Below are 26,830 nucleotides of genomic sequence, written 5' to 3' on the forward strand. Positions count from 1 at the left end.
ATTTCAGCAATGGGAGTCCTATATTCTTCCAAATCTCTGGCTGAACAATGAACTATGCATTTGCAGCACTAACTTGAAGCAGTTCCAGCTAAGGCAAAAATAACAACTGATTCTTCAGCAGCTGCCTACCACAGGATAGTGTGTTAGAAATAAGAGTAGAGATCAAAATACCAAGAGCATTATTCAACAAACTAGAACAAATAGTTCTAAAATTCATGTGGAACCAGAAAAGATCCCAAATAGACAAAGCAATCCTGAGAAGGAAGAATAAAGCAGGGGGGATTATGCTCCCCGACTTCAAGCTCTACTACAAAGCCACAGTAATCAAGACAATTTGGTACTGGCATAAGAACAGACCCATAGACCAATGGAACCGACTAGAGAGCCCAGATATAAACCCAAGCATATATAGCCAACTAATCTATGATAAAAGAGCCATGGATATACAATGGAGAAATGACAGCCTCTTCAACAGCTGGTGTTGGAAAAACTGGACAGCTACATGTAAGAGAATGAAACTAGATTATTGTTTAACCCCATACATAAAAGTAAACTCAAAAGGGATCAAAGACCTGAGTGTAAGTCATGAAACCATAAAACTCTTAGAAGAAAACATAGAAGGCAAAAATCTCTTGACCATAAACATGAGCAACTTTTTCCTGAATGCATCTCCTTGAGCAAGGGAAACAAAAGCAAAAATGAACACATGGGAATACATCAAGCTGAAAAGCTTCTATACAGCAAAGGTCACCATCAACAGAACAGAAAGGCATCCTGTAGTATGGGAGAATATATTTGTAAACAACTTATCCAACAACGGGTTAACATCGAAAATATATAAAGAACTCACATGCCTCAACAACCAAAAAGCAAATAACCCGATTAAAAAATGGGCGGAGGATATGAACAGACACTTCTCCAAAGGAGAAATTCAGATGGCCAACAGGCATATGCAAAGATGTTCCACATCGTTAATTATCAGAGAAATGCAAATTAAAACCACAATGAGACATCAACTCACACCAGTAAGGATGGCCAACATCCAAAAGACAAACAACAAATGCTGGCTAGGATGAGGAGAAAGGGGAACCCTCCTACACTGCTGATGGGAATGTAAATTAGTTCAACCATTATGGAAAGCAATATGGAGGTTCCTCAAAAAAACTAAAAATAGAATTATCATTTGACCCAGGAATTCCACTCCTAGGGATTTACCCCAAGAAAATAAGATCCCAGATTCAAAAAGACATGTGTACCCCTATGTTTATCACAGTTCTATTTATAATAGCCAAGACATGGAAGCAACCTAAGTGTCCATCAGTAGATGAATGGATAAAGAAGATGTGGTACATATACACAATGGAATATTATTCAGCCATAAGAAGAAAACAAACCCTACCATTTGCAACAACATGGATGGAGCTAGAGGGTATTATGCTCAGTGAAATTAGCCAGGCGGAGAAAGACAAGACCAAATAATTTCACTCATCTGTGGAATATAACAACAAAACAAAAAGTGAAGGAACAAAACAGCAGCAGACTCACAGAACCCAAGAATGGACCAGTGGTTACCAAAGGGAAAGGGTTTGGGGAGGGTGGGTGGGAAGAGAGGGATAAGATGATCAAGGGGTATTTTGATAAGCACACATAATATAGAAGGGGCACAGGGAAGGCAGTATAGCACAGGAAAGACAAGTAGTGACTCTATAGCATCTTACTATGCTGATGGACAGTGACTGCAGTGGGGTATGTGGTGGGGACTTGATAATAGGGGGGAATGTAGTAACTGCAATGTTGCTTATGTGAAACCTTTGTAAAGAGTGTACATCAATAATACCTTAATTAAACAAAAATAAAAAGAATAAATAACAGAAGAGAATCTTCAGAACAAAACATTCACAATTGTCAGGATTCAATATAAAAATCACTTAATTACACAAAGAGAAATGTCACCCCCTCTCAGGGAAAAGCATAATCAACAGAGACCAAGCACCAAATGATGCAGATTTAGGAATTGGAAAAGATTTTAAAGAAGGTATTATGACTGCTCAGACATAAAGGAAAATATGCTCATAATGAATGAAATAATAGGAAATATTAGCAGAGACAAAGAAACTATAAAATAATGAACTAATTTGAAACCCTAAAACTAAAAAACAGAATACCTGAAATGGAGAATTCAATGTATAGCCTTACTAGTAGAATAGAGATTAAAGAAGAAAGTCTTGGTGAACTTGAAGATAAATCAATAGAAATTATCCAATCTGAAGCTTGAGGAATAAAAGTGAACAGAGCTTAAGGCATGTGTGAGACAATACAAAAGGTTCAGTATACTTGTAACTGAATGCTGTAAGAGAGCAGAAAAAATGATGTTGAGAAATAACGGCAAAATTTCTCTCAAAGATAAGTTTATACACATATGATTCTCAACAAACTTGCTAGGCAAGAAAATTACTAAGAAAGCCACAACTAAGTACATCACAAACAAGGATAAGGATAAAAGTCTTAAAAGCACCTGAGGAAAAATGATACTTTACATACAGGAGAACAATAATTTGAATGATTACTGACCAACTGTTGAGGGAAAAATGTAGGCCAGAAAACAGTGAAACGTCTTTAAAGTCCTGGAAAGAACTGTCAATCCAGAATTATATATCCAGTAAAAAATATCATTCAGGTATAAAAGTAAAATAAAGATATTTTTAGATAAATGAAAAGGGAATTTCCCTCTTAATTTCTTTCAAATACATATGACTTTTCAAAACAAAAAAGCTAAAATTGTGTTCTGGGACTTTTAATTTATGTTTATATAATACAGCACTTAGAGCATAAAGAATAGAGCAAGGATTTATGATGACAAGGTTTCTACATTTTAACTGAAGTTGTACAATATTAACTCAGAGAAGACTGAAAGTTAAAGATGTATATATTACTTCCTGGAGCAACCACATAAAATTTTTTGTTTGTAAAAGGATGTAACTAAAAACCCAATAGAGGACTTTTACTTCTGCTGAAGATAAAGTAGCATGGAACCAATTTAGTCTCCCACTTGAAACTACCAAAAAAAGAAACCCAAGACAAAATAATGAAATAATAATTTTCAAATTACTAGGTATAACGCAACTAAAGACAGTGATCCCTGAGAGCTGGGAAAGAAAATAGGTGATCCTACAACTGATTAAGGTTAATGCCTTATGATAGTGGCCCAAGAAAGGGTAACCAGACACCCAGAGCCTAGCAGACTACCTGAGTTGAGAAGGGAGGTCAAGGTAGCTGGAGTTCACAGTACAGAGCACCAGATAGGTAAGAGCTGCATAAAGAGGAAACCCTGGAAATCTCCAGTGTCCCCAACAAGTATTCAGCAGAGTACAGAACAGGCAAGGCTATATGAACTAGCCCAAATCTCTGATGAAATTAAAGAACAACACTTGGTGCCCACAAAGGGCCTGGAAGAGTGCCTGTTGCCAAAGTCAAATTTACACTTCATGGAGCACTGAGGAGAGTACTCAGTAAGGCCTTGCCTTGCCTCAGCAGCAAGGAATAACTGAGAACTGACTGAGACCCACCTAATAAATCAAAGAAGCAAGATCCAAAAGGATCAAACTTTCTTCAAATAACTTAACTGTATCCCATTAAAAAACTCTAAAATATTTACGTGAACACAAAAATATCCAGCACTCACTAAGACTGATAATCAATCAAAGATTATTAGGTACTCACAGAATCAGAAGTATATGACATAATGAAGAGAATAATCAATTGAAGCTGACCCAGTACTGACATTGGCATTCGAATTAAAAGATAAGGACATTAAAATAGTTCTAACTGCATTCTATATTTGCAAAAATAAGATTTTTTAAAAAGCCCAAATCAAACTTCTAGAGAAGAACATTACAATGCTTGAGACAAATAATACACAAGATGGGGAAGTACATAGTATTGAAAGAAAAAAAAACTAATAATGTTAGACTTCTACAGTCAGCAAAAATATCTTTGAACAACAATGGACAGAAAAAGATGTCTTCAGACATACAAGAGCTTTAAGAACCACTACCAGCATACACACACTACACACACACACAAGTTAAAGGAAGTCCTTCAGGCAGAAGGAAAATGATACCAGATGGATATATGAAACTACACCAGAGATCAGAAAACTTTGGAGGACTTCCACCTGGTTTTGTAAATAAAGTTTACCTTTTTTTACAGCCCCATCCCTTTGTTTATCTTCGTTCTATGTTCACTCCTGCTCTATAATGGCAGAGCTGAGAAGCTGCAACAAAGACTGTATGTTCCACAAAGCCTAAAATATTTATTGTTTGATGCTTTGCAGAAAAAGCCTGCCAATCCCTAATCTACCTTAAAGAATGAAAAGTACCAAAAGGTAACTGCAATGATAGTTAAAACTTATTTTCTTATTTGAATCTCCTTAGATGATAACTGATTAAATAACAATTTAAATAGCAATTTTTTATACATATATTTTTGTATTGTTTGTTTATAATACATGTACAAATAAAACACAATAACATAAATCCCAGAAGGAAGAAATGTGAACATATGATTGCAAGTTCTTATTCTATACATGAAGCAGCATAATATATTATTTTTAAATGTTATAATTAATTATAAAATATTGTTGTAATTATATTATAAAATATATAATATTATGTGAAGGTAAACTGTGATAAAGATGGAAACTACAATCCATAATGCAGTCACTAGAATAACAAAACAAATAATTACAGCTAATAAACTGAAAAGGGGGAAAAGCAGAATCATAAAAAGTACTCAACCAATTTTTTAAAAGGACGAAAAAGCAGAAAAGGATAAGAGAACAGTTGGAAAAATATAGAACAAATAGCAAGGAGAGAGACTTAAAATTGTATCAATAATATTAAAAATAGTTTAAACACTCTAAAAGGCAAAGATTGACAGACTGAATGAGAAGTAGGATCAAACTCTATGCTGCATATAAACACTGCAATGTAAATATAAAGACACAAATAAGTTAAAAGCAAAAGAATGAAAATAAGATATACCATGTTAACACAAGTCAAAATAAAAGAGTAGATGTATTAATATCAAATAAAAGTACATTTTTGAGTAAAGAATGTTTCCAGGGATAAAGAAGGTCATTACCTAATGATAAGTGACTTAACCAGACCTTAACAAGATCTAAAAATCCTAAATGTTGAAGGCCCCAATAACACAGTTTGAAAACACAAGATGCAAAAATTGACAGAACAAGGAAAAATAGATAAATCCACAACTACAATCTGAAATTTCAATACACTTCTCAATAAATCAGAGAAGCTGCAAGGACATAGTACACATTAATAACACTATCAACCAACCTTACATGACTTACATTTATAGAACATTTCACCCTACAACATCAAACCGCACATTATTTTCAAATGGAACACTTAACCAAAATACTGATGATATCCTGGGCCACAGAAGAATCTCAATCAATTCTGAAAGATTCAATTTCTACAAAGTATATGCTCTGACTGAAATGGAATTAAATTAAAATTAATTTTTTAAAAAGAGCTCTAGATATACTATGCCCAAATATTTGGAAATTAAGAAACCCAGGGAGCAAAGAAGAAATCAAAAAGGAAATTAGTGTTTTCAGTTGAGTGAAGATGAAAACACAACGGAATTTGGAGTTGCCAATGCAGATTTTAAGGAGAAAATAGCACAAAATGCCTATATTAGACAAAAGAAAGGTCTCAAACCATGGCCTCACGTTCTACCTTAAAATGCTAAGAAAAGAGGAAATCAAATCTAAAGTAAACAGAGGAAAGGAAATAATATGGTCAAAGTAGAAATCATTAAAATAGAAAACAGAAAACAATAGAGAATCCATGAAGCCAAACTAGGGTTTTTGTGATCAGTAAACCTAATAAAACTTTGGGTAGTGTAACCCATTTAGGAAAGAAAACACAAATTACCAATACCAGGGAATGAGAGAGGTGGCAACACTACAGGTTCTACAGATATTAAAAGGGTAATTGGAGACTACTATGAACTTTATAAAGTTAACAATTTAGCTGAAATGGACAAATTCCCTAAAGGATATAAAACCCAAAGTTCAATGTAGTAGAAGTAAAGAACACAAGTAGCCACATAGCTATTAAACAAGTAGAATTTATAGAGAAAAACGCTCCCACAAAGAAAACTCTAGGACTATATAGCTTCATTGTGAATTTTCACTAAACATTTAAGGAAGAAATAATCCCAGTCTATACAAAATCTTTAAAACAAACTGAAGAAGGAATAATTCCAATTCATAAAAGGCCAGTATTACTCATGTAGCAAAACCAGAAAAAGATATTACAGAAATCTACAAACAGAAAATATCCCTCATAAACACAAACACAAAACTTTAAAACAAAATTTTAACAAATTGAATCCAACAAAATAGAAGGATACTTTATTATTACCAAGTGAGGCTTATCCCTGGAACTCCTACACTGATGGCAGGAATGTAAATCACGTATTTCCAAGCTGTGTTACTGGGAGTTTAAACATTTAGTATTTTTAGGTCATTTATCACTATGAAATGACCTTTCTTACCCCTCGTGAACATTTCATCAGAAGACATAAAATCATAAATACATATGTACTGAACAACAGATTCAAATTACAAAGAAGCAAAAAGTGAGAGTTAAAGTATAGACAATTTTAGAATCCAGATTTTAACGCCCTCTTAACAACTATTTCAACTAGACAAAAATCAGTCAAAGCAAAGATCTGGAAGATACTTAGATCTAAGTGATATAGGTAGAACATCATGTCCAACAACTACAGAATATATATGTCCTCTACAAGTGCACAAGCATGTTCACCAAGACAGGCCATATGTTGTCATAAAACAAGTCTATAAATTTCAAAGCATTTAAATCATACAGAGCATATTATCCAATCACAATGAAATTAAATTAGAAATCAATAGTAAGATATCTAGAAATAAAACCAAATTTCTGATATTAAATAACATACTTCTACATAAACCAAGGTCAAAGAAGAAATTACAAAGAAAATTAGAAAACTTCAAAACTGGATGATAAAAAACATAATATATCAAAACTGTGTGCTTCCAGGGAACTGTACAATTTTAAATGTTTATATGAGAAAAGGTCTGAAATCTTTGATATAAAGTTTCACCATAAGAAGCTAGAAAAAGAAGAGCAAAGTAAAACCAAGTAAACAGAAAGAAATACCAAAGAGCTGAAACCAATGAAAGTGAAACAGACCAGCAATTGAGAAAATTAACAAGGCCAAAACATCTTTGAGAAGATATTTTTTAAGGCAAATAATTTTCTAGTTAACAATGCTCAAATGAATCTGAAAAAAATAAAACAAACGTAACAAACGAACAGAACAGAAATAGACTCATAGACACTGAGAAGAAACTGGTAAATACCATACAGGAGAGATGGGGTCAGTTTGTGAAACAGGTGAAGGGGATAAAAAGACATAAAATCTCAATTATAATGTAAGTTAGTCACGTGGATGAAAGTAGAACATAGAGAATATAGTCAATAATACTGTAATATCTTTCTATGTTGACAGACAGTAACTACACTACTGGGGGTGAGCACTTACTAATGTAGGTAACTGTTGAATCACTTTTGTATACCTGAAACAAATACAATATCATATATCAACTATATTTCAATAAAAGAAAAGAGAAGACTTCTCAAGAAAAAGACACACAAATTAGGGAGATGTTGGTCAAAAGGTACAAACTTGCAGTTAGAAGGTGAGCAAGTACTGGAGAGCGAATACACAGCACTGTGATGATGTACTGTGTACTTCAAAGTTGCTGAGGGACTAGATCTTGAAAGTTCTCCCCACAAAATAACAATGATAATTATGTGATGTGATGGAGTAATTAGCTAACACTATTGCATGATCATATTGTAATCACATTGCAATACATGAAATCAACACACTGTATACCTTAAACTTTTAAAATGTATCAATTATAATCTCAATTAAAAAAACATTAACAGGAACCAGGGTAAGGGTGGGACCACCACAGAACTTAGAGGCATTAAAAGGATACAAAGGGAATATTAAAATGAACATTATGGCAAAAACTTGACATCTAAAATGAAATGGACAAGACCTAAAACAAAAATGCAAACTGACAAGAAAATCTTATTAGCCTTTTATCTCTAAAAGGAATTCAATTGATAATCTGGAATTCTTAATTCCAGATTCAGATTGTTTCACTGCTGAATTCTTTCAAACACTTAAGAAAGAAAAACCAATCTTACATAAACTTTCCGAAAATAAAAGGTAACACTTCCAAATTCATTTTATGAGGCCTGCACAACCCTAACATCAAAATCTGACAAAGATACTACAAAGAAAAAATTATAGAACAATATCCTTTATGAATATGGGTACAAAAATCCTTCACAAAAGAGTAATAAATCAAATTCAGTAACATATAAAAAGGATAATGCTTTATGATCTAATGGGACCTATCCCAAAATTACAGGTTTCTTTAATATCCAAAAATTAAAGTACTGCACTGTGTTAACAGAATAAAAAAGAAACCCATATGGTCATTTCAATAAATGCAGAAAAAACATTCAACAAAATTCAATACAAATTCTCACCCAACTAGGAATAGAGGACAAAGTCCTCAATCTGACAAAGGACATTTATGGAAAACCTAAGGCTCGTAGCATTGCTAATGGTAAAATATGGAAAGCTCATGAATAATGCAAGTATCTTACCACTTCTATCAAGTAGTGTAATGAAGGTTTAGCCATTGCATAAAAAAGAAATAAAGGCATAATGATTGGAAAGGAGTATATAAAGCTCATCTCTTTTTTGCAGATGACATGACTGTTTATGATGAAAACCCTAAGGAATCTACAAAAAGAGACTCGAATTAATAAAAGGAATGTTCATCAAGCTCATACAAGTTACTAAGGAAAATTCAATTGCATACTTACATTTTTGCAGCAAACAGTTGGAAAATCAATTTAGAATAATTCCATCTACAATAACATCAAAAAACATGAACTACTTCGGAATAAATTTTTAAATGCGCACAACTCCTACAATGGAAACAACAAAACATTGCTGAAAGAAATTAAAGAAGATCTGAACATAAGTGAAGAGATATACTACACTTACTCATGGATTGAAAAGCTAAATAGTGTTAAGATGTTAATTCTCCCTAAATCGATCTACAGATTCAACACAATGCAGCTCAAAATCCCATCCAGCTTGCTTTTTTTAAAAAAAACACAATCTAAGAAAGCTGATTATATAATTTCTGTGGAACTACAAAAGGCCTGTGATAACTACAGTAAGTTTGAAAAGAAGAACAAAATCAGAGGACTTATCCTACCTGGGTTCAAGAATAACTACAAACTACAGTAATGAAAAGGGTGATATTGGCACAAGGACTGACCAATAGATCAATATAACAGAATAGAAAGTTCGGAAATAAACCTAGTAATCATTTGATTTTCAACAAAGGTACCAAAGCAATCCAATGAGGAAAGTAGAGTCTTTTCAAGAAATGGTGCTGAAACAACTAGATATCCATATGAAAAAAAAGATAAACCTTGACTCTTATCATACAGCACAAATTTATCTTACAAACAAAAATTTATGTGAAGTTCTGAGACTTAGCTGAAAGTTAAAACCATAAAGCTGCAGAAAACTTAAGAGAATATCTTCACGACTCAGAGTTAAGCAAAGATTTTGTAGACAGAACACAGAAAATGTAACCATTAAAAATTGATAAATAATAGACTTCATCAAAATTATAAAATGTCTGCTATCTAAAAGACATCATGAAGAATATGAATAGGAGACAAAACACAGTATGGGCAAAATTAGTCACCAAACATATTTGATAATAAAAACTGACATTTGGGATATATAAAGAATTCCTGCAAGCTGATAATGAGACAAAGAACTTGATTTAAAAGATAGGAAAATGACTTGAAGAGACAGTTTACCAAACAAAAGTAGATACATAAATGGCCAAGAATCTCAAGAAAAATTGTTCAGCATCACTTGTCATCAGGGAAATGCAAATAGAAACCATAATGAGATACCACTACACACCCATTAGAATGGCTAGAATTTTATAAACTGACAATACCAAGGATTAGAGAAAATGTGGAACAACTGGAACTCTCAAATATTTTAGGTGGGAGTATAAAACAACACAACCACTTTGGAAAAAGATCTGACAGTTTCTTATAAAGCTAAATGTAAATTAACTCTATGGCCCAGGAATACCTCAACTAGAATTTATCAAAGATAAATGAAAACATATCCACACAAATACTTGTAATGGAATATTCACAGCAACTTAATTCTCAATAGCCTAAGCATGAAAAAGCCCAGTTACCCTTCAACAGGAAATCACAGCACAATCATGCAAAAGGAAAACACAGTATATTTATAAAATGAAATACTTCTCAGTAACATAAAAGAATAAATTATGATATATGGATGAATTTCAAAACATGCTGAGTGAAAGAAGCTTTATATAAAGAAACACATTGTATGATTACATTTATGTAATGTTAACATGCAATTTACCTATGGTGAAAAACTAGAACACTGGTCTCTGGAGGGGAAAGGTGTGGGTTGGCTGCAAAAGGGTATACAGGTATTTTGTGGAGTACACTGATATATCTTGATAGAGATTTTTAACACAGGTGTATGCATTTGAAAACTCAATTAATTGTACACAGATGTGCACATTTCATGTTTTGAAACCCTTACTTCAAAAGAAAAAACTATAAACAAGTATTAAAATCTAATTGATGATATGCATGCTGAAATATTTGGAGAAAAATGTATGGATGTGTACAACTCACTGTGAAATTTATAAAAACTTAAGATGAACTGGTAGATGGATAACTGAATTGATTATTTGATAAAGCAAATAGTGTAAAATGTTGATAAAAGGTACACGGTGAGTATATAGACGTACATTATCAAATTCCTTCATATTTTTGGAATTGCTGTAAAATGTCTTAACAAAACATTGGGGAAAAAAGTTGAAAATGGGAAAATAGAAGAGATAGGAAAACTTAGATGTTAGAAACCATGAAACAAAAATTTTTATCAGTACACAGTATAGCCCAGGAACGATGGAACTCTGCCAGTCACTATGTCTGTCAGTTTGTATAGGTATAATCTGATAATGGAGATGAATGAATCCTGCTTGATGCAAGCCAATTAAGATCATCAAATTAACTCTCCTTGTCCTGATATTCATGCGTAAGAAGCAGCCTTCTGGTGATTACAATCTAGCTTCCCACAGATATTCTTATAGAATAGAGGATGTACTGGTCAGTCAAGAGTCACTTGGCAATTGAAATTTTTTACTGTTAATTAATTAATGGGAGCATTATGACTTCTATAATAGGCTTACAAGTTTGGATAGACTGAATCGAGTACATTAAATCTGACCAAATCTCAGTCTGCCAAAAAAAAAAAAAAATTGACTTCTCACCTGAGAAAACTGATTATGGATCAAAAATAATGATTTATCTCCAACACAGGTTACTAAGAACTTAGAATCAGAAAGGCTCCTAATATCATGGTGCTTCGTATCTATTATTTCCTCATTATTCACTGGTCAGACACTACATTAATGCCTTCCTTTTAAAGAGAACCACTCCCAAAAAAAGCATTTTATGAGAAAGAAAAGACAGGCTTAGAATGCTTTCTGGAATAAATTCTCATTAGATTACCTAAGTACAGATACAGAAAAGACAGATTATATTCACAAAAAGTACCATTACCTGTGTGTCCTCAGTATAGACACCTGGGCAAGAAGTCTGAGATGCTGTTTCATGTTTTTGCAAGGTTGGTTTATTTAAAAATTGGCTAATTTCTTTGGATTTTTGCTGTAGTTGATCTAAAGAAAAGAAAATAAGTGAATAGGTAAATAAGTTAACTATAAGTAAATAAGTAAAAAAAGTAAAAAAGAAATTAAATAAGTAAGTAGAAGTAATCTCTGTCACAAATCTGAAATTTAGGTTTATCTTCTAGAGATACACCAGATGTTTTTTACTCTAGCTCACTTATCTTAATTAAAATTATGATGCCAATGACAACATTTTTTTAAATCATTTAAATGCTCTGAAGGACCAAAGAGCATCTGAGTAAACCCCTTCCTTCAAAGGTAAAATCAAATGGGCCAAGACATTTCTTTAAAGTCTTTCTTTCTTTGCCTTTGAAAAATGCCTTTAGCATTTTGTATTTTCTTCATTCTTCACCAAAGTGTTATGAATCCCAAGATAATACAGCACAATTCCAAACATGAACACAGTCAAGAGGACAGCATGCTCACATAACATACTGTAATGCCCTTCAAGCGTTCTGGTTAATGTTCAGTTCTCCAAGACAGATCTTCCACTTAACTCTTTCTAATCTTTCCTTTAGATATATGCAAATCTATTTGAATCAAATTAAATTAGAAGAAGCATGTATTACTTTAATAATAACACTTTTTAAAAAATGTTTTCTTTAAACCTTCTTAAAGGGTAGTTTTCTCTAAAAAGAACTTTTCACCTGTAAGGAAAGCATTCAGATCCATCTTTAGAAGGATGACTCCATTCAATTCAGTTCCCCTACCTATGCACCTAGATCTGGCCAGAGTGTTCCACAAATTAATTCAAATCTTACTCATTTCGGTCACAGAGCCCATTCCAACCAGTCATGTTTCACATAATATTCTTTTTAATATTTGACACACCACTATCAATAGTTTTTGGTACTGTAATGGCAATTATAATATTAAGCCAGATTATAACTTCAATCAGAAACAAGAGAAATGCAACAAAGAGTTCAGAAGAGATGCCTTTTGTAATTCTTCTATCAATTCAATTGGTTTGAGAAAATGTCGTCATTAACAGACCCCTGAAATTTGAAGTAGGAGCCACTCGGGTGCTAGATAAGTAGTCTTCAAAAGCAATCAAATACTGACCTTCCAGGTGCTGAATGGCCTGGGCTGAATGAACTGCCTCTTCACTCTTATCTTGGACAAGCTTTGAATTTTCATCCTTGAGAGCATCACAGGCAGAATGTAATTCTTGCTCAGTCTTTTGAAGACTCACGATGTGGGAGGTCTTCTCTTCCATTTCCACTTTGTGCTTCTGCTCCAAAGCACTGTACTGGGACTGCAGTTCAGCCTGTGCTTGACCTGCTTGCTCAAGCTGTTCCAGAAGATGATGCATTTCTTCCTGCAGGTTATGGAAGGATAATTTTCTCTCTGCCACTTCAAGTTTCATCTTTTCCATCAGCATCTTAGACTCTTGCCTTTCTGTTTCCACAGTGTTCCTTAAAGTATTACGTTCAGCTTCCATCTGCTGTAACTGCTGAGAGAGAATCTAAGAAAAAAAGGCAAAGCCTCATGAACCACACATGCATTCTTTCATGGCAGTAAACACAGTGAAGGGCCTCTTCCAGGTGAAGCAGGATGCTAAGTACTCAGGACCAAACCCACAACTGCATTAAGTCTGTTTTCCTTCTTGATACTTTGAACAGTTTGTATTTATATATATTTATTGTGTCATTATCTTTAAATTTCTGTCTCTCTCATTGTAAAATAAGTTCAGTAGGGAAAGGGACTGCTTCTGTTCTATCATCATTATTATTCAGCACCTAGCACAGTAAATGGCATATTGAGTATGGCACTCAATAAATATGGAATAAATGAATGCAGACCCTGCTCTCAAGGAACTCAGAGTTCAGTGAGAGTCACACTTGACAAGATAATTGTAATACAAAATGACAGAGGCCATGAGAGAGAGACTTACAAAGTATTAACAGGAGCACAAAGAAATTTGCAAGAGTCACAGAGAAGTAATTATTTACATAGTGACTATCTAGTGAGAGGCAGAACTGAGACTTGGACCTGACTATCTGATGACAGACAGAGAGGGACCTTGGGATCAGGGTATTGGTTTTATTAAGATGGGAGATATGGGAACATGTTTCTATGCAAGAAGAAGTCCTTTTCAAGGAGAGTTGAAAATTAAGGAGATGGTTGGCTTTCTCCAGCAACATGCAGCACCCTGATGAACAAGCAGAATGTGAACTATTTGGTATCACCACCACCAATCCCACATTAGGATACGGCTACTTGGATGTGATAAGATAGGGACACATGGAACCCAAGGACTGGTAAAAAAAATAGTCTAAATGGTCACGCACAGGTCTACAGCAGACAGGGAAAGGAGAGAGGCTAAGAACAAACTAACATACTAGAGGAGTGAAGTGAAAGGATCATGGGATCTCAATGAGAACGAAGTCAGGAGAGTCTGAGAAAGGGAATTACAGGATGGGTCACAGTCAGGAATGGGATACCTGAGTATAAAATTTTAGAACATCAGTGTCTTTGATCACATTTAGATTCACAGGAATACTGAATGGTGGGATTAGTTCAGTACAACAGAAAGTCAAGCAACAAAAACAAGCAAAGAAGGGATAGTATATAAAACACAAGAACCATTCAGGACAGAGAAGGGGTGAACTGAAAGAAAGGAAAATCACCAGAGAAAAATCTGACATTCTAGAGAAACGAGGACCCTAGACTTAAAATTACAAAGTAAAACAGCAACAATTGAAGATGTGAAATATAAGTTTCATCAGGGAAGGAGCTCACTACCACTTAAGCACAGGGTATTTCTTGGAAGAATGAATAAATGGCATCAATTCTCTGAAGACTTAATATGATTTTGTATCTGTTGCCAGGCAACTAAAGTGGAAATGAATACTCCCAGGGCAGGCAGTCAAGACCATAAGGCAGTACCTGGTTTCTCTGCTCAGCAGCGGTCAGCTCCTGCTGCAGCAAGTCCACGACCTGAGCACGGCCCACCAAGGCTTCTTCATGCTCTTCAAGCTTCCTCTGTAGCACCCTCAACTTCTGAGAAGAAAATGTTTTAGATATAATGTGCTAACAAAGAAGCACATCCTCTGCTTACCTTTTGAAATGTCATGTAGGTTTGCAGACTTAAGATTTTTGACTGCTGAGAATGACAGGTTAAAGAGTGGGACACCAGCATGCCATGCTCCCCATCCAACAGCAACAATCTGGGACTGTCTTCTCCAGAGTAGTGACAACAACCAAACTCAGATACAGGCGAGTCCCTGAATCAGGGACTCATTTTAATACTTAGAGAATATGACACATACCCACTTTTTAAATGACATAGTTAATATCCTGCACCTAAATAACATAGATACGTGTATATCTCACTCACCAAAGAGAACATTCTCTGCAGGCAAGAAAAACCATTACTCTTCTAGTTTCATGCAGACATGCACTTGATACAACATTTGCTGAATAACAAAATCAATGATACACATATACAGTAATATTCTACTTTAAAAAGCATTGTATTCTGAAACTTTATTTCTAGTGCAATCTGAAGGATTACTTAGAACTTAGAAGATTTCACTCAAAAACAATTAAATGGATCAGCCACGAAACACCACTGGAGTGCCTCAGACACTACACAACACACTAAATAAAAACAAATACCGTTGAGTTAGTAGATGATAAAACTCCAAACAATGAAGCCAATTTTCAAAATAAACTCAATGAGTTTTTTTAAACAAGAATTATTGATTAATAAAAGGCTGTAATGGCTTTAAAATCACTCCTTTTCATCTTCAATTTTTTGAAAATTTATAACTGGCTTCATTCATCTGAAGCTTGGATCTGGTTTTTAATCCACAAAGGCAGCTACAATCAGCAAACTGAAAAGGAACCGATTTCTGACTACCACATACATTTGCCAATTAAAGTCAGCTTTTGAGTACCAACAACCTGGTTAGGGGCGTAAGAGGCAAGGTAAGGATAAGAAAAAAATAAATAATTAATATGCAACAGAAGACAAGAACACCCAAAAGCAGCCAATTAAAGAATACACTAAGACCAAGTGAAGAGCAGGTAAGGGCAGAAAAGTGGCTGTGATGATTTAATTACATGTTAACCAATGACAGTCATTCTACTAAGTTTTAGCAACACACCTGTTGCATCTCTGTTTCCACATCTGCCTGGGTTACTAACTGAAGCAGCTCATCTTCATGAAGACGAACCTGTGTTTCAAAGCGGGCATCTTTCTCTCGGACCACCTGCTGCATGGAACTCAACTGAAGACACACCAGAGAAACTATACAAGTTACACTCCCCGAATATCACACAAACACAACTCACAGACTATTCTCCAAAGATAAGACACTGAAAACTGATAGATATTAAGTTTTTTTAATTAAATTTTGAATGTCAAGGATGAGAATGGTGGAAGAGAGACAGTCAGGCCTCACAGTAACTTACAAATGTGAGAGAAATCCTATTATGAAATTCAGAAGTCAGCCTAAATATAAATTTTTATTAAAAATTATATTTGCATAGTGACTAGTAATTTTTAAATACACAAAGGGTTTTATTTTTTTAGGTTTTACAGAGACAAGAATATTAAACCTACAAAGTCAAGTTAGATTTCTGTTAACCCTAGACACTTCAATACCACACTTATGCTCACATACTTTCAATGAAATTCTCATGCCCTATATAAGTAGAACTTCAAACTAATGGATCTTTTATTCAAAATTTTCTACAATTGGAAATACAAATCTCTCTTTCTATTCTTGTTTACAAATTGCTTCTACCAAAGAACTTGGTCTATTTCTAACCCAGGTAACTATTTTTAGCTATCATATCTTGCAGACTTCTACATCACCCTCATTTTAACTAGTTTGTAACAGAATGAAATGGAAATAAATTGACTTGTGAGCTGCTCAGTATCAGTGTTTTTGTTTTCTTTTGTGTGGGGTATTTGCATGACCGTATGTGCATACACACTCATGCACACACCCACCTGCATGTTCCTTTCCTTAAGATCAGTGGTTGGGCATGCTGGCCACTTCTTAGCTTGCATATTTGCACTGGTCCTTCAACAAATTTTGATTTCTCAATTTGTGACACATTGAATTGACCTTGGCTCTCCTTTCAGGTAGGAAACAAAAACTTCATACTTTTTTTTGATTATCTGAATTCTGGCATCACTATGAATTTGGAACCCTGTGTTTCAAGTGTAGGCACTATAGTCCTTCATGAGCCAAACACATCCTTTTCTGTATATGTACCATACTCTTTTTCTCTTGGGACTTTGCTCAAAACCATTCCCACACGTGGAATATCTTCCCTCAACTTGTCAAGAATATCATCTAGGGTATTTCTTGGAATCACAGTTTTGTCTAAATACTAACTTTTCCATGCAACCCCCCTTGGCTGTCATATTCAGTGACCTCTTTCACCTTTCAAAATACTTGCAGTTTGTGCTGATGCTTACATTATGATGAATCTGTTAATACATTTATATATCTTGGTTTTCCATGATTTAAGCCACTCAGTAAAAATCATACTTTTTTGTATTTATCCATCCTACACTGTATATAGTGCCTGTACATAAAAAGGACAAGGTAAAAGCTAATAGGTAAAAGGATTACAGGATATACAATTTTAACTGTATACACAGCAGTAGGCCATCAAAAGACAGAAGTGTACCACTAATACTACAAATTACCAATAAAGTAAACACCAATAAGATTAGCTATTATGCAAAGGCACTTCAGGGGAGAAAAAAAGTGTTTCATGGGTCAGCAGCATTCCCAAAGGAAAACTCTGGTGTTCAAACTGGAAATTTAGAAAAGTAGAGAGAAAGAGTGGAGGATGCCAGTCCAGTCTGGTCCTGATAGCAGAAATAAATATGAAGAATGTCACATACTGATGCCATTTAACATTGAATAAAATGACCTATGTACCACCTTCTCATTATATACTATGTAATCTGATGATGACTTAACTTCCTATTAAGATTTTACTATAGGGAAAGAATGGACCTAATCATTTGTATTTCTTTTGGTTTATCTGTCAGTCTCTTTTGAACTTAGTATGAGCTCATTCCTAAGCCAAAGAATCTGTGTGCTTTTAAGCCATGCTTCTGGGCCTGTACAATTAAGAAACAGCCATTAATTATGCCATGGCAAATTCATCAAGATAACTAATACTTCTAATTTCTTCTACTATCACACCTTTCTAATTTTTACATTCTAGTAACATTCTAGCTACTATACTTTCATCTATGAAGGTTTTTAAAAGTGACTGAATTGACTCATCATGTAATAACCCGTTAGACTTTCATGATCCTTTATTCTAATGGTAATGAGGTACATTCCCCCCTACCTGAGCAGCTTGTTCTGCCTGTGTCTGGCTGAGCTGGGCTTGCAGAGTGCCAATGAGATCCTCCTTCTCTTGGAGCTGTTGCTTCATCATTAAAAATTCTTCCATCTCTGTTGAACTCTTATCAAACTGCAGACACAGAAGGAAAAAGTATTTAAGCAGAAGAATTAGCACTTGTCATTCTTTGACCTCCTTTCTCATTTGCCCCAAATACTTACCAATATCCTCTAATTTCCACCTAACATAAAAGGGAATTCCATGTACTGTGGTTTTTCAAAAGTAATTATCAAAATTATTTGTCAGAGAAGGATAGAAGCAATAGCAGTGGCTTTCTGATTTCTCTGAATCCTCACATAGAAACAGACTGTACAACTTTTTGATTATCTGAATTCTGGCATCACTAGAAAGTAAAACCAAAAAGTCACAGACAATATTTATAATGAAATTATGAAGACAGTACTGCAAACCCAAAAATACAAGTAGGTAGGGACAAACCACCAAAGGCAGAAGACCTGCATGATATAAAAGTCTGTGTGAAAGGAAGACAGCTGTAAAAGGCAACACTGATGGCTTTGAGGAAAAGCCCCAAAGAGCCAGCAAGCTCTTACTCGAAAGCACAGTTGATCGATCTCAGAACAGCAGCTTAAACTGGCGGGGCTTTTCCATTCCCCAATATGGGGTAAGTGCAACAGATCCACAGTAAGAAAGACAAAAAGGCTAAAACAATCAAGCCCCTCTGAATTCTCAAAACCCATGCATCAGGGTTGCCTTCCAAGACACAGACCTGCACTAAGAAGAAACTTCTGGGAGTGAAATAAAAATGAAGCAGAATCAGGATAACAGAAACAGAAGGAAAAGAAGGCCTATCCACATGCTGGAGAATTCAATATCAACTATCCACATGTGGCTACAGAGGGCTTAAAATATGCCTAGTGTAAATGAGCAATTTAATTATTAATGTTATCAAACTTTAAGTATAAATTATTTTTTCATTAAATGCATTGTTTTGCTTGACTGCATTTCACTTTATCTGCTGAATCATGTAAGATACTCCTGAATTGTTGTGCAACAATTGTGCATGTTGTTCTTAATGTTATAATAAATTGTAATAAATATATCATCTGTGTAGTTGTCAACAGATTGATTCAGTTTGAATGGTTTTTTTCTACACACCTATGTAATCCTCTATCATGTTTATTTGAATACTTTATACAGACAGCATGAGTCACAGTTGAAACTTTCACAAAACATAATTGGTAATTAAATTTAAATACGGATTATTTTTCTAGCTCAAAAATAAGTGCAGATACACTTTTAAGTTTAAAATAAAGGGATGCTACTAATGCATAATTGACTAAGTAGCATTTCATTATGTGAAAATACCAGTTGTTTATTCACTTGCTGATAGACATGTGAGTTGTTTCCAGTTTTTGGTTATTACAAGGGAAGCTCCTATAAACATTGCATATACAAAGGGCACACACATGCATTATTTGGACATATGCTTCCATTTCTCAGATGCTTTGAAGTTGATATGCTTTTCAAAGTCAAATTAAATATCCTACAAATAATGAACCACTTTCTCAATGTGAACACAGATATTAAAGGAAAGTGATGTTTCAGCACTTGGTTCAGTTACTGGAAAGCTTCTAAGTATGGCTGGAACAACTTAAGCATATGAATCTTACTTTCTCAACTAGAAATTTTATGATATCTAAACACAGACATAGTATTTCCAATGAAAATTTAGCATACAAATTGAGATATAAGGTAAAATGCAAACCAAATTTCAGGCTTAGTGTGTAAAAAAGAATGAAATAACACAAAAATAATACATTAATCTTGAAAGTGTATTTTTCATATATTAGACTACATGAAATACATTGTTAAAATTAATTTTACCTGTTTCTTCTTTACTTTTTGTAATGAGCTGCTAAAAATTTATAAATTATACATGTGGTTCACATTATACTACTATTGGGCAATACTGATATAGACGAAAGTGAAGGGCAAAAGGAAGAAAACCAGGAAACCTCAGAAATTCAGCTTCCATTATCTTAGAAAACAGCACACACACACACAATTAAAGAGAGAGGTCTGTTAAGCAAAAAAAGTCCTGTGAACCAAGCTTCCTTCTAAAATTTAGGAAAATTAATTTCACACAAAAATAAGGAACATAAAAGGATCAAGGTCAAGCACCATACAAAGTTACTATAAAAAAGACTGAGGAGCAGAATAATACACTTAGAGGTGATACAAACATACTTGAGGCCTGCTCAAAAAAGAAACCAAACTTGTAATACATTTCAAAGGTGTTTAAAAAAATTAAGAATAACATAAGACATGCAAGAACAACATAAATCACAATCAGAAAAATTCAGAAATGAGATGACAGAATTCAGGGAGAATCTGATATAAAAGAAAAAAATTAACTTCAGAAAAAAATGACGAAACAAAAAGGAATGTAAAAGTAAGTAAACACAAAATAGGATGCCTTAAGTGAAATAAAAAAAGAAATTTTTTTTTAATGAATAGATAAAAAGGAATTGAGAGCAAGTGACAAATATTAAAGATAATCAAAGATGGAAGTTATGGATAACAGAAGTCCCTAAAGAAGAAAACAGACCATATACTAAAAGCTATATAATTCAAGAAAACACATTTAAATAAAAATAGGTAAAGCCATATATTGACAGAGCATTCTGGGTATTTACAAATATCAATAAAGAATGACAAACACCAATGCGGAGTCTAGTAAAATTTCGAGACTTCTGACATAAGGAAGGAGAGGAAGAGAAGCAAGGGAAGAAGTAAGGGAACTGATAGATACATAGATAAATACCCATTTGGCATCAAGAAAAATGTATTTGTCTTAATAAACCATTGGGCTTTAGTAATTCATTAATTCCATGATCATGAGGTGACTTACACCCCTACCTGTGTGGCTTGCTCTTCCTGTGCCTGGGTAAGCTGGGCTTGCAAACTACTAATTAGTTCCTCCTTCTCCTGGAGCTTATGTTTCATCTTATCTACTTCCACCTCTTCCTCTGTAGAATTCTTGTCATGCTGAAAATGTAGGAGATTAATTCATTTATTTAAAAGAGTTACAATATATATTTGATCTTTTCCTCTAACTTGCCCTAAACAACTATTTGATTATAGTGTTATCCAAAGGATGGCAGCAAGAATAACACCTAACAAGGAAGGAATCAGAATTTTTCAGTTTCAGTATGGACAAAGTAGCTCCTATTAGACTCACCCTCCCTCAGGTAACAGCTATAAACTCTGTACAAGATAGAAAAACAGCTATCTGAAAATGCTGGAGAGCAACCCAAAGCAGGAAGATACTAGAGGGGAGTAGATACTTGCAAGAAGTGGCACCAAGTTTCCCATTTTTATGGTATTTAGTCTGAGAGGAAAACCAGTCGGCAGCATGCAGAACTAAAACTTAACAGTAAATTCATGGACAGATAGTAAGTGCACTAGATGGTGTGAGCATTTCATAATGTAGATAAATGTTGAATCACTATGTTGTATACTTAAAACAAATATTGTGTATCAACTCTACTTCAATAGAAAAAAGTAATTTAAAAAATCATAAGAGAGCCAGTGAGGGAAACTCCAAATCTTTCGATTCTATTTTTTTTCTAAAGGCTCTTCCTCAGACTGAACCACATTCTGCCTCTCTACTGAATTCACTACCCTTAAATGAACCTAGTCTGCTTACTGAAATTACACAAACCAATTTTACACTTTCTTCCACATAATAGTTGAGCATCAGAGGATTGCCAACATTCCTTCAACTATACTTACCACAGAATATAGAGCTCTGTAACAGGTATACAATAGCAAAAGGGCTGCTGTCACTGACTGCTGGAACTTAGACATCACTTAATCCAACCCTTTTATTTAACAGAGGAAGGAAATGAAGCTGTAAGATGTTGATTTGCTTCAGATCTTGAGCTTTCAAAAAAGGCAGAGTAAGGGGGGATCTCGCTTCCCAACTTTAAGCTCTACTACCAAGCCACAGTAATCAAGACAATTAGGTACTGGCACAAGAACAGACCCACAGACCAGTGGAACAGAATAGAGACTCCAGATATTAACCCAAACATATATGGTCAATTAATATATGACAAAGGAGCCATGGACATACAATGGGGAAATGACAGCCTCTTTAACAGCTGGTGTTGGCAAAACTGGACAGCTACATGTAAAAGAATGAAACTGGATCATTGTCTAATCCCATACACAAAAGTAAATTCGAAATGGATCAAAGACCTGAATGTAAGTCATGAAACCATAAAACTCTTAGAAAAAAACATAGGCAAAAATTTCTTGGACATAAACACGAGCAACTTCTTCATGAACATATCTCCCCAGGCAAGGGAAACAAAAGCAAAAATGAACACATGGGACTCCATCAAGCTTAAAAGCTTCTGTACAGCAAAGGACAACATAAATAGAACAAAACGGCATCCTACAGTATGGGAGAATATATTCATAAATGACAGATCCGATAAACGGTTGATATCCAAAATATATAAAGAATTCAAATGCCTCAACAAACAAAAAGCAAATAATCCCATTAAAAAATGGGCAGAGGATCTGAACAGACACTTCTCCAAAGAAGAAATTCAGATGGCCTACAGGAACATGAAAAGATGCTCCACATCGCTAATCATCAGAGAAATGCAAATTAAAACCACAATGAGGGCTGTCGGTGCTGGAGACCGCGGCTCCGCACAGGCGGCGCCCGCGCCTCCGCTCCCCGGCCAGCCCGCGCGCCCGTCTGCCCGCCGGGCCGCCTCCCGCCTCGCGCCGCAGAGTCGGCCGTGCCGCTGCTCGCTCCAGGGAGCGGAAGATGGCGGCGTGAGTAGAGCAGCGGAAATCTCCTCCCAAAACAACATATATCTATGAAAATATAACAAAGACAACCCTTCCTAGAATAAAGACCAGAGGACACAGGACAATATCCAGACCACATCCGCACCTGAGAGAACCCAGCGCCTCGCGAAGTGGGTGAGATACAAGCCCCGGCCCCGCGGGAGCCGAGCGCCCCTCCCCCCAGCTCCCGGCGGGAGAAGAGCAGGCAGAGCGGGAGGGAGACGGAGCCCAGGGCTGCCGAACACCCAGCCCCAGCCATCCGGGCCAGAGTGCAGGGCCCTCGATACTGGGAAAACAGGGCAGCAAGAACAGTGAGTAGGCACTGGAGGCTGGGCGCCAGAGGACATAAGAAAAGCGCGCGACCATTTTTTTTTTTTGCTTTTTTGCTGCTTTGTTTTGGCGAGCGCTTTTTGGAAGTCTTAAAGGGACAGGGACCCCAATATTAGGGAAACAGGGCAGAAAGACCGGTGAGCAGAGGCCTGAAGCTGGCACCGGAGAATAAAGAAAAACGAACGACCACCTTTTTTTTTTAATTAAAAAAAATTTTTTTTTTTTTTAATTAAAAAAATTTTTTTTCTTGTTTTTTTTTGTGGTCGTTGTTTTGTTTTGGCGGGTGCTTTTTGGAAGTCTTAAAGGGGCAGGGCGGGTCACTTAATCCAGAGGTAGGGAACCCGGGATCTCAGGGCACCCTAACCCCTGGGCTGCAGGGAGCAGGGAGGCCCCTTACGGAGATAAATAGCCTCCCAGCAGCTCCTGCTCCAACGCGACTCCACCATTTTGGAGTAGCTGCCCGAGCCAGGCCACGCCCACAGCAACAGCGGAGATTAACTCCATAGCAGCCGGGCAGGAAGCAGAAACCCTGTCTGCGCGCAGCTGCGCAGCACAAGCCACTAGAGGCCGCTGTTCTCCCAGGAGAGGAGGGCCACAAACCAACAAGAAAGGAAGTCCTTCCAGCCGTCACTCGTCCTAGTTCTGCAGACTATTCCTATCACCATGAAAAGGCAAAGCTACAGGCAGACAAAGATCAAAGAGACAACACCAGAGAAGGAGACAGACCTAACCAGTCCTCCTGACAAAGAATTCAAAATAAGAATCATAAACATGCTGACAGAGATGCAGAGAAATACGCAAGAAAAATGGGATGAAGTCTGGAAAGAGATCACAGATGCCAGAAAGGAGATCGCAGAAATGAAACAAACTCTGGAAGGGTTTATAAGCAGAATGGATAGAATGCAAGAGGCCATTGATGGAATTGAAATCAGAGAACAGGAACGCATAGAAGCTGACATAGAGAGAGACAAAAGGATCTCCAGGAATGAAACAATATTAAGAGAACTGTGTGACCAATCTAAAAGGAGCAATATCCGTATTATAGGGGTCCCAGAAGAAGAAGAGAGAGGCAAAGAGATGGAAAGTATCTTAGAAGAAATAATTGCTGAAAACTTCCCCACACTGGGGGAGGAAGTAATCGAACAGACCACGGAAATACACAGAAGCCCCAACAGAAAGGATCCAAGAAGGGCAACACCAAGACACATAATAATTAAAATGGCAAAGATCAAGGACAAGGAAAGAGTGTTAAAGGCAGCTAGAGAGAAAAAGGTCACCTATAAAGGGAAACCCATCAGGCTAACGTCAGATTTCTCAACAGAAACCCTACAGGCCAGAAGAGAATGGCATGATATATTTAATACAATGAAACAGAAGGGCCTTGAACCAAGGATACTGTATCCAGCACGACTATCATTCAAATATGACGGTGGGATTAAACAATTCCCAGACAAACAAAAGCTGAGGGAATTTGCTTTCCACAAACCACCTCTACAGAACATCTTACAGGGACTGCTCTAGATGGGAGCACTCCTAGAAAGAGCACAGCACAAAACACCCAACATATGAAGAATCGAGGAGGAGGAACAAGAAGGGAGAGAAGAAAAGAATCTCCAGACAGTGTATATAACAGCTCAATAAGCGAGCTAAGTTAGGCAGTAAGATACTAAAGAGGCTAACCTTGAACCTTTGGTAACCACGAATTTAAAGCCTGCAATGGCAATAAGTACATATCTTTCAATAGTCACCCTAAATGTTAATGGGTTGAATGCACCAATCAAAAGACACAGAGTAATAGAATGGATAAAAAAGCAAGACCCATCTATATGCTGCTTACAAGAAACTCACCTCAAACCCAAAGACATGTACAGACTAAAAGTCAAGGGATGGAAAAACATATTTCAAGCAAACAACAGTGAGAAGAAAGCAGGGGTTGCAGTACTAATATCAGACAAAATAGACTTCAAAACAAAGAAAGTAACAAGAGATAAAGAAGGACACTACATAATGATAAAGGGCTCAGTCCAACAAGAGGATATAACCATTCTAAATATATATGCACCCAACACAGGAGCACCAGCATATGTGAAACAAATACTAACAGAACTAAAGGGGGATATAGACTGCACTGCATTCATTCTAGGAGACTTCAACACACCACTCACCCCAAAGGATAGATCCACTGGGCAGAAAATAAGTAAGGACACGGAAGCACTGAACAACACAGTAGAGCAGATGGACCTAATAGACATCTATAGAACTCTACATCCAAAAGCAGCGGGATATACATTCTTCTCAAGTGCACATGGAACATTCTCCAGAATAGACCACATACTAGGCCACAAAAAGAGCCTCAGAAAATTCCAAAAGATTGAAATCCTACCAACCAACTTTTCAGACCACAAAGGCATAAAACTAGAAATAAACTGTACAAAGAAAGCAAAGAGGCTCACGAACACATGGAGGCTTAACAACACACTCCTAAATAATCAATGGATCAATGACCAAATCAAAATGGAGATCCAGCAATATATGGAAACAAATGACAACAACAACACTAAGCCCCAACTTCTGTGGGACGCAGCAAAAGCAGTCTTAAGAGGAAAGTATATAGCAATCCAAGCATATTTAAAAAAGGAAGAGCAATCCCAAATGAATGGTCTAATGTCACAATTATCGAAATTGGAAAAAGAAGAACAGATGAGGCCTCAGGTCAGCAGAAGGAGGGACATAATAAAGATCAGAGAAGAAATAAATAAAATTGAGAAGAATAAAACAATAGCAAAAATCAATGAAACCAAGAGCTGGTTCTTTGAGAAAATAAACAAAATAGATAAGCCTCTAGCCAGACTTATTAAGAAGAAAAGAGAGTCAACACAAATCAACAGTATCAGAAACGAGAAAGGAAAAATCACGACGGACCCCACGGAAATGCAAAGAATTATTGGAGAATACTATGAAAACCTATATGCTAACAAGCTGGGAAACCTAGGAGAAATGGACAACTTCCTAGAAAAATATAACCTTCCAAGATTGACCCAGGAAGAAACAGAAAATCTAAACAGACCAATTACCAGCAACGAAATTGAAGAGGTAATCAAAAAACTACCAAAGAACAAAACCCCCGGGCCAGATGGATTTACCTCGGAATTTTATCAGACATACAGGGAAGACATAATACCCATTCTCCTTAAAGTTTTCCAAAAAATAGAGGAGGAGGGGATACTCCCAAACTCATTCTATGAAGCTAACATCACCCTAATACCAAAACCAGGCAAAGACCCCACCAAAAAAGAAAACTACAGACCAATATCCCTGATGAACGTAGATGCAAAAATACTCAACAAAATA

General features: G+C 35.8%; 1 protein-coding gene across 11 annotated transcripts in view; it reads right to left on the minus strand.

Moving 5' to 3' along the window:
* GOLGB1 (golgin B1) overlaps nucleotides 1-26,830 on the minus strand; it is a 104,466-nt gene that overhangs the window by 46,920 nt on the left and 30,716 nt on the right. For 7 of the 11 annotated variants that reach the window (XR_005024428.2, XM_036883364.2, XM_036883363.2 and 4 more), the window contains 6 exons: nucleotides 21,200-21,328; nucleotides 18,266-18,391; nucleotides 16,048-16,170; nucleotides 14,825-14,938; nucleotides 12,998-13,400; nucleotides 11,811-11,926 (listed from right to left, as the gene is read on the minus strand). Coding sequence is in view for 10 of the 11 variants with exons in the window: in XM_036883364.2 (XP_036739259.2) it covers nucleotides 11,811-11,926; nucleotides 12,998-13,400; nucleotides 14,825-14,938; nucleotides 16,048-16,170; nucleotides 18,266-18,391; nucleotides 21,200-21,328 (1,011 nt within the window). In the remaining variant the exon portion in view is untranslated. The remainder of the gene's footprint in view (nucleotides 1-11,810; nucleotides 11,927-12,997; nucleotides 13,401-14,824; nucleotides 14,939-16,047; nucleotides 16,171-18,265; nucleotides 18,392-21,199; nucleotides 21,329-26,830) is intronic. The other 4 variants (XM_036883362.2, XM_036883360.2, XM_036883366.2 and 1 more) reach the window with 4 other exon arrangements.

This window comes from Manis pentadactyla, chromosome 1 (assembly GCF_030020395.1).
Source record: "Manis pentadactyla isolate mManPen7 chromosome 1, mManPen7.hap1, whole genome shotgun sequence".
In the NCBI taxonomy this organism is placed as follows: domain Eukaryota; kingdom Metazoa; phylum Chordata; class Mammalia; order Pholidota; family Manidae; genus Manis; species Manis pentadactyla.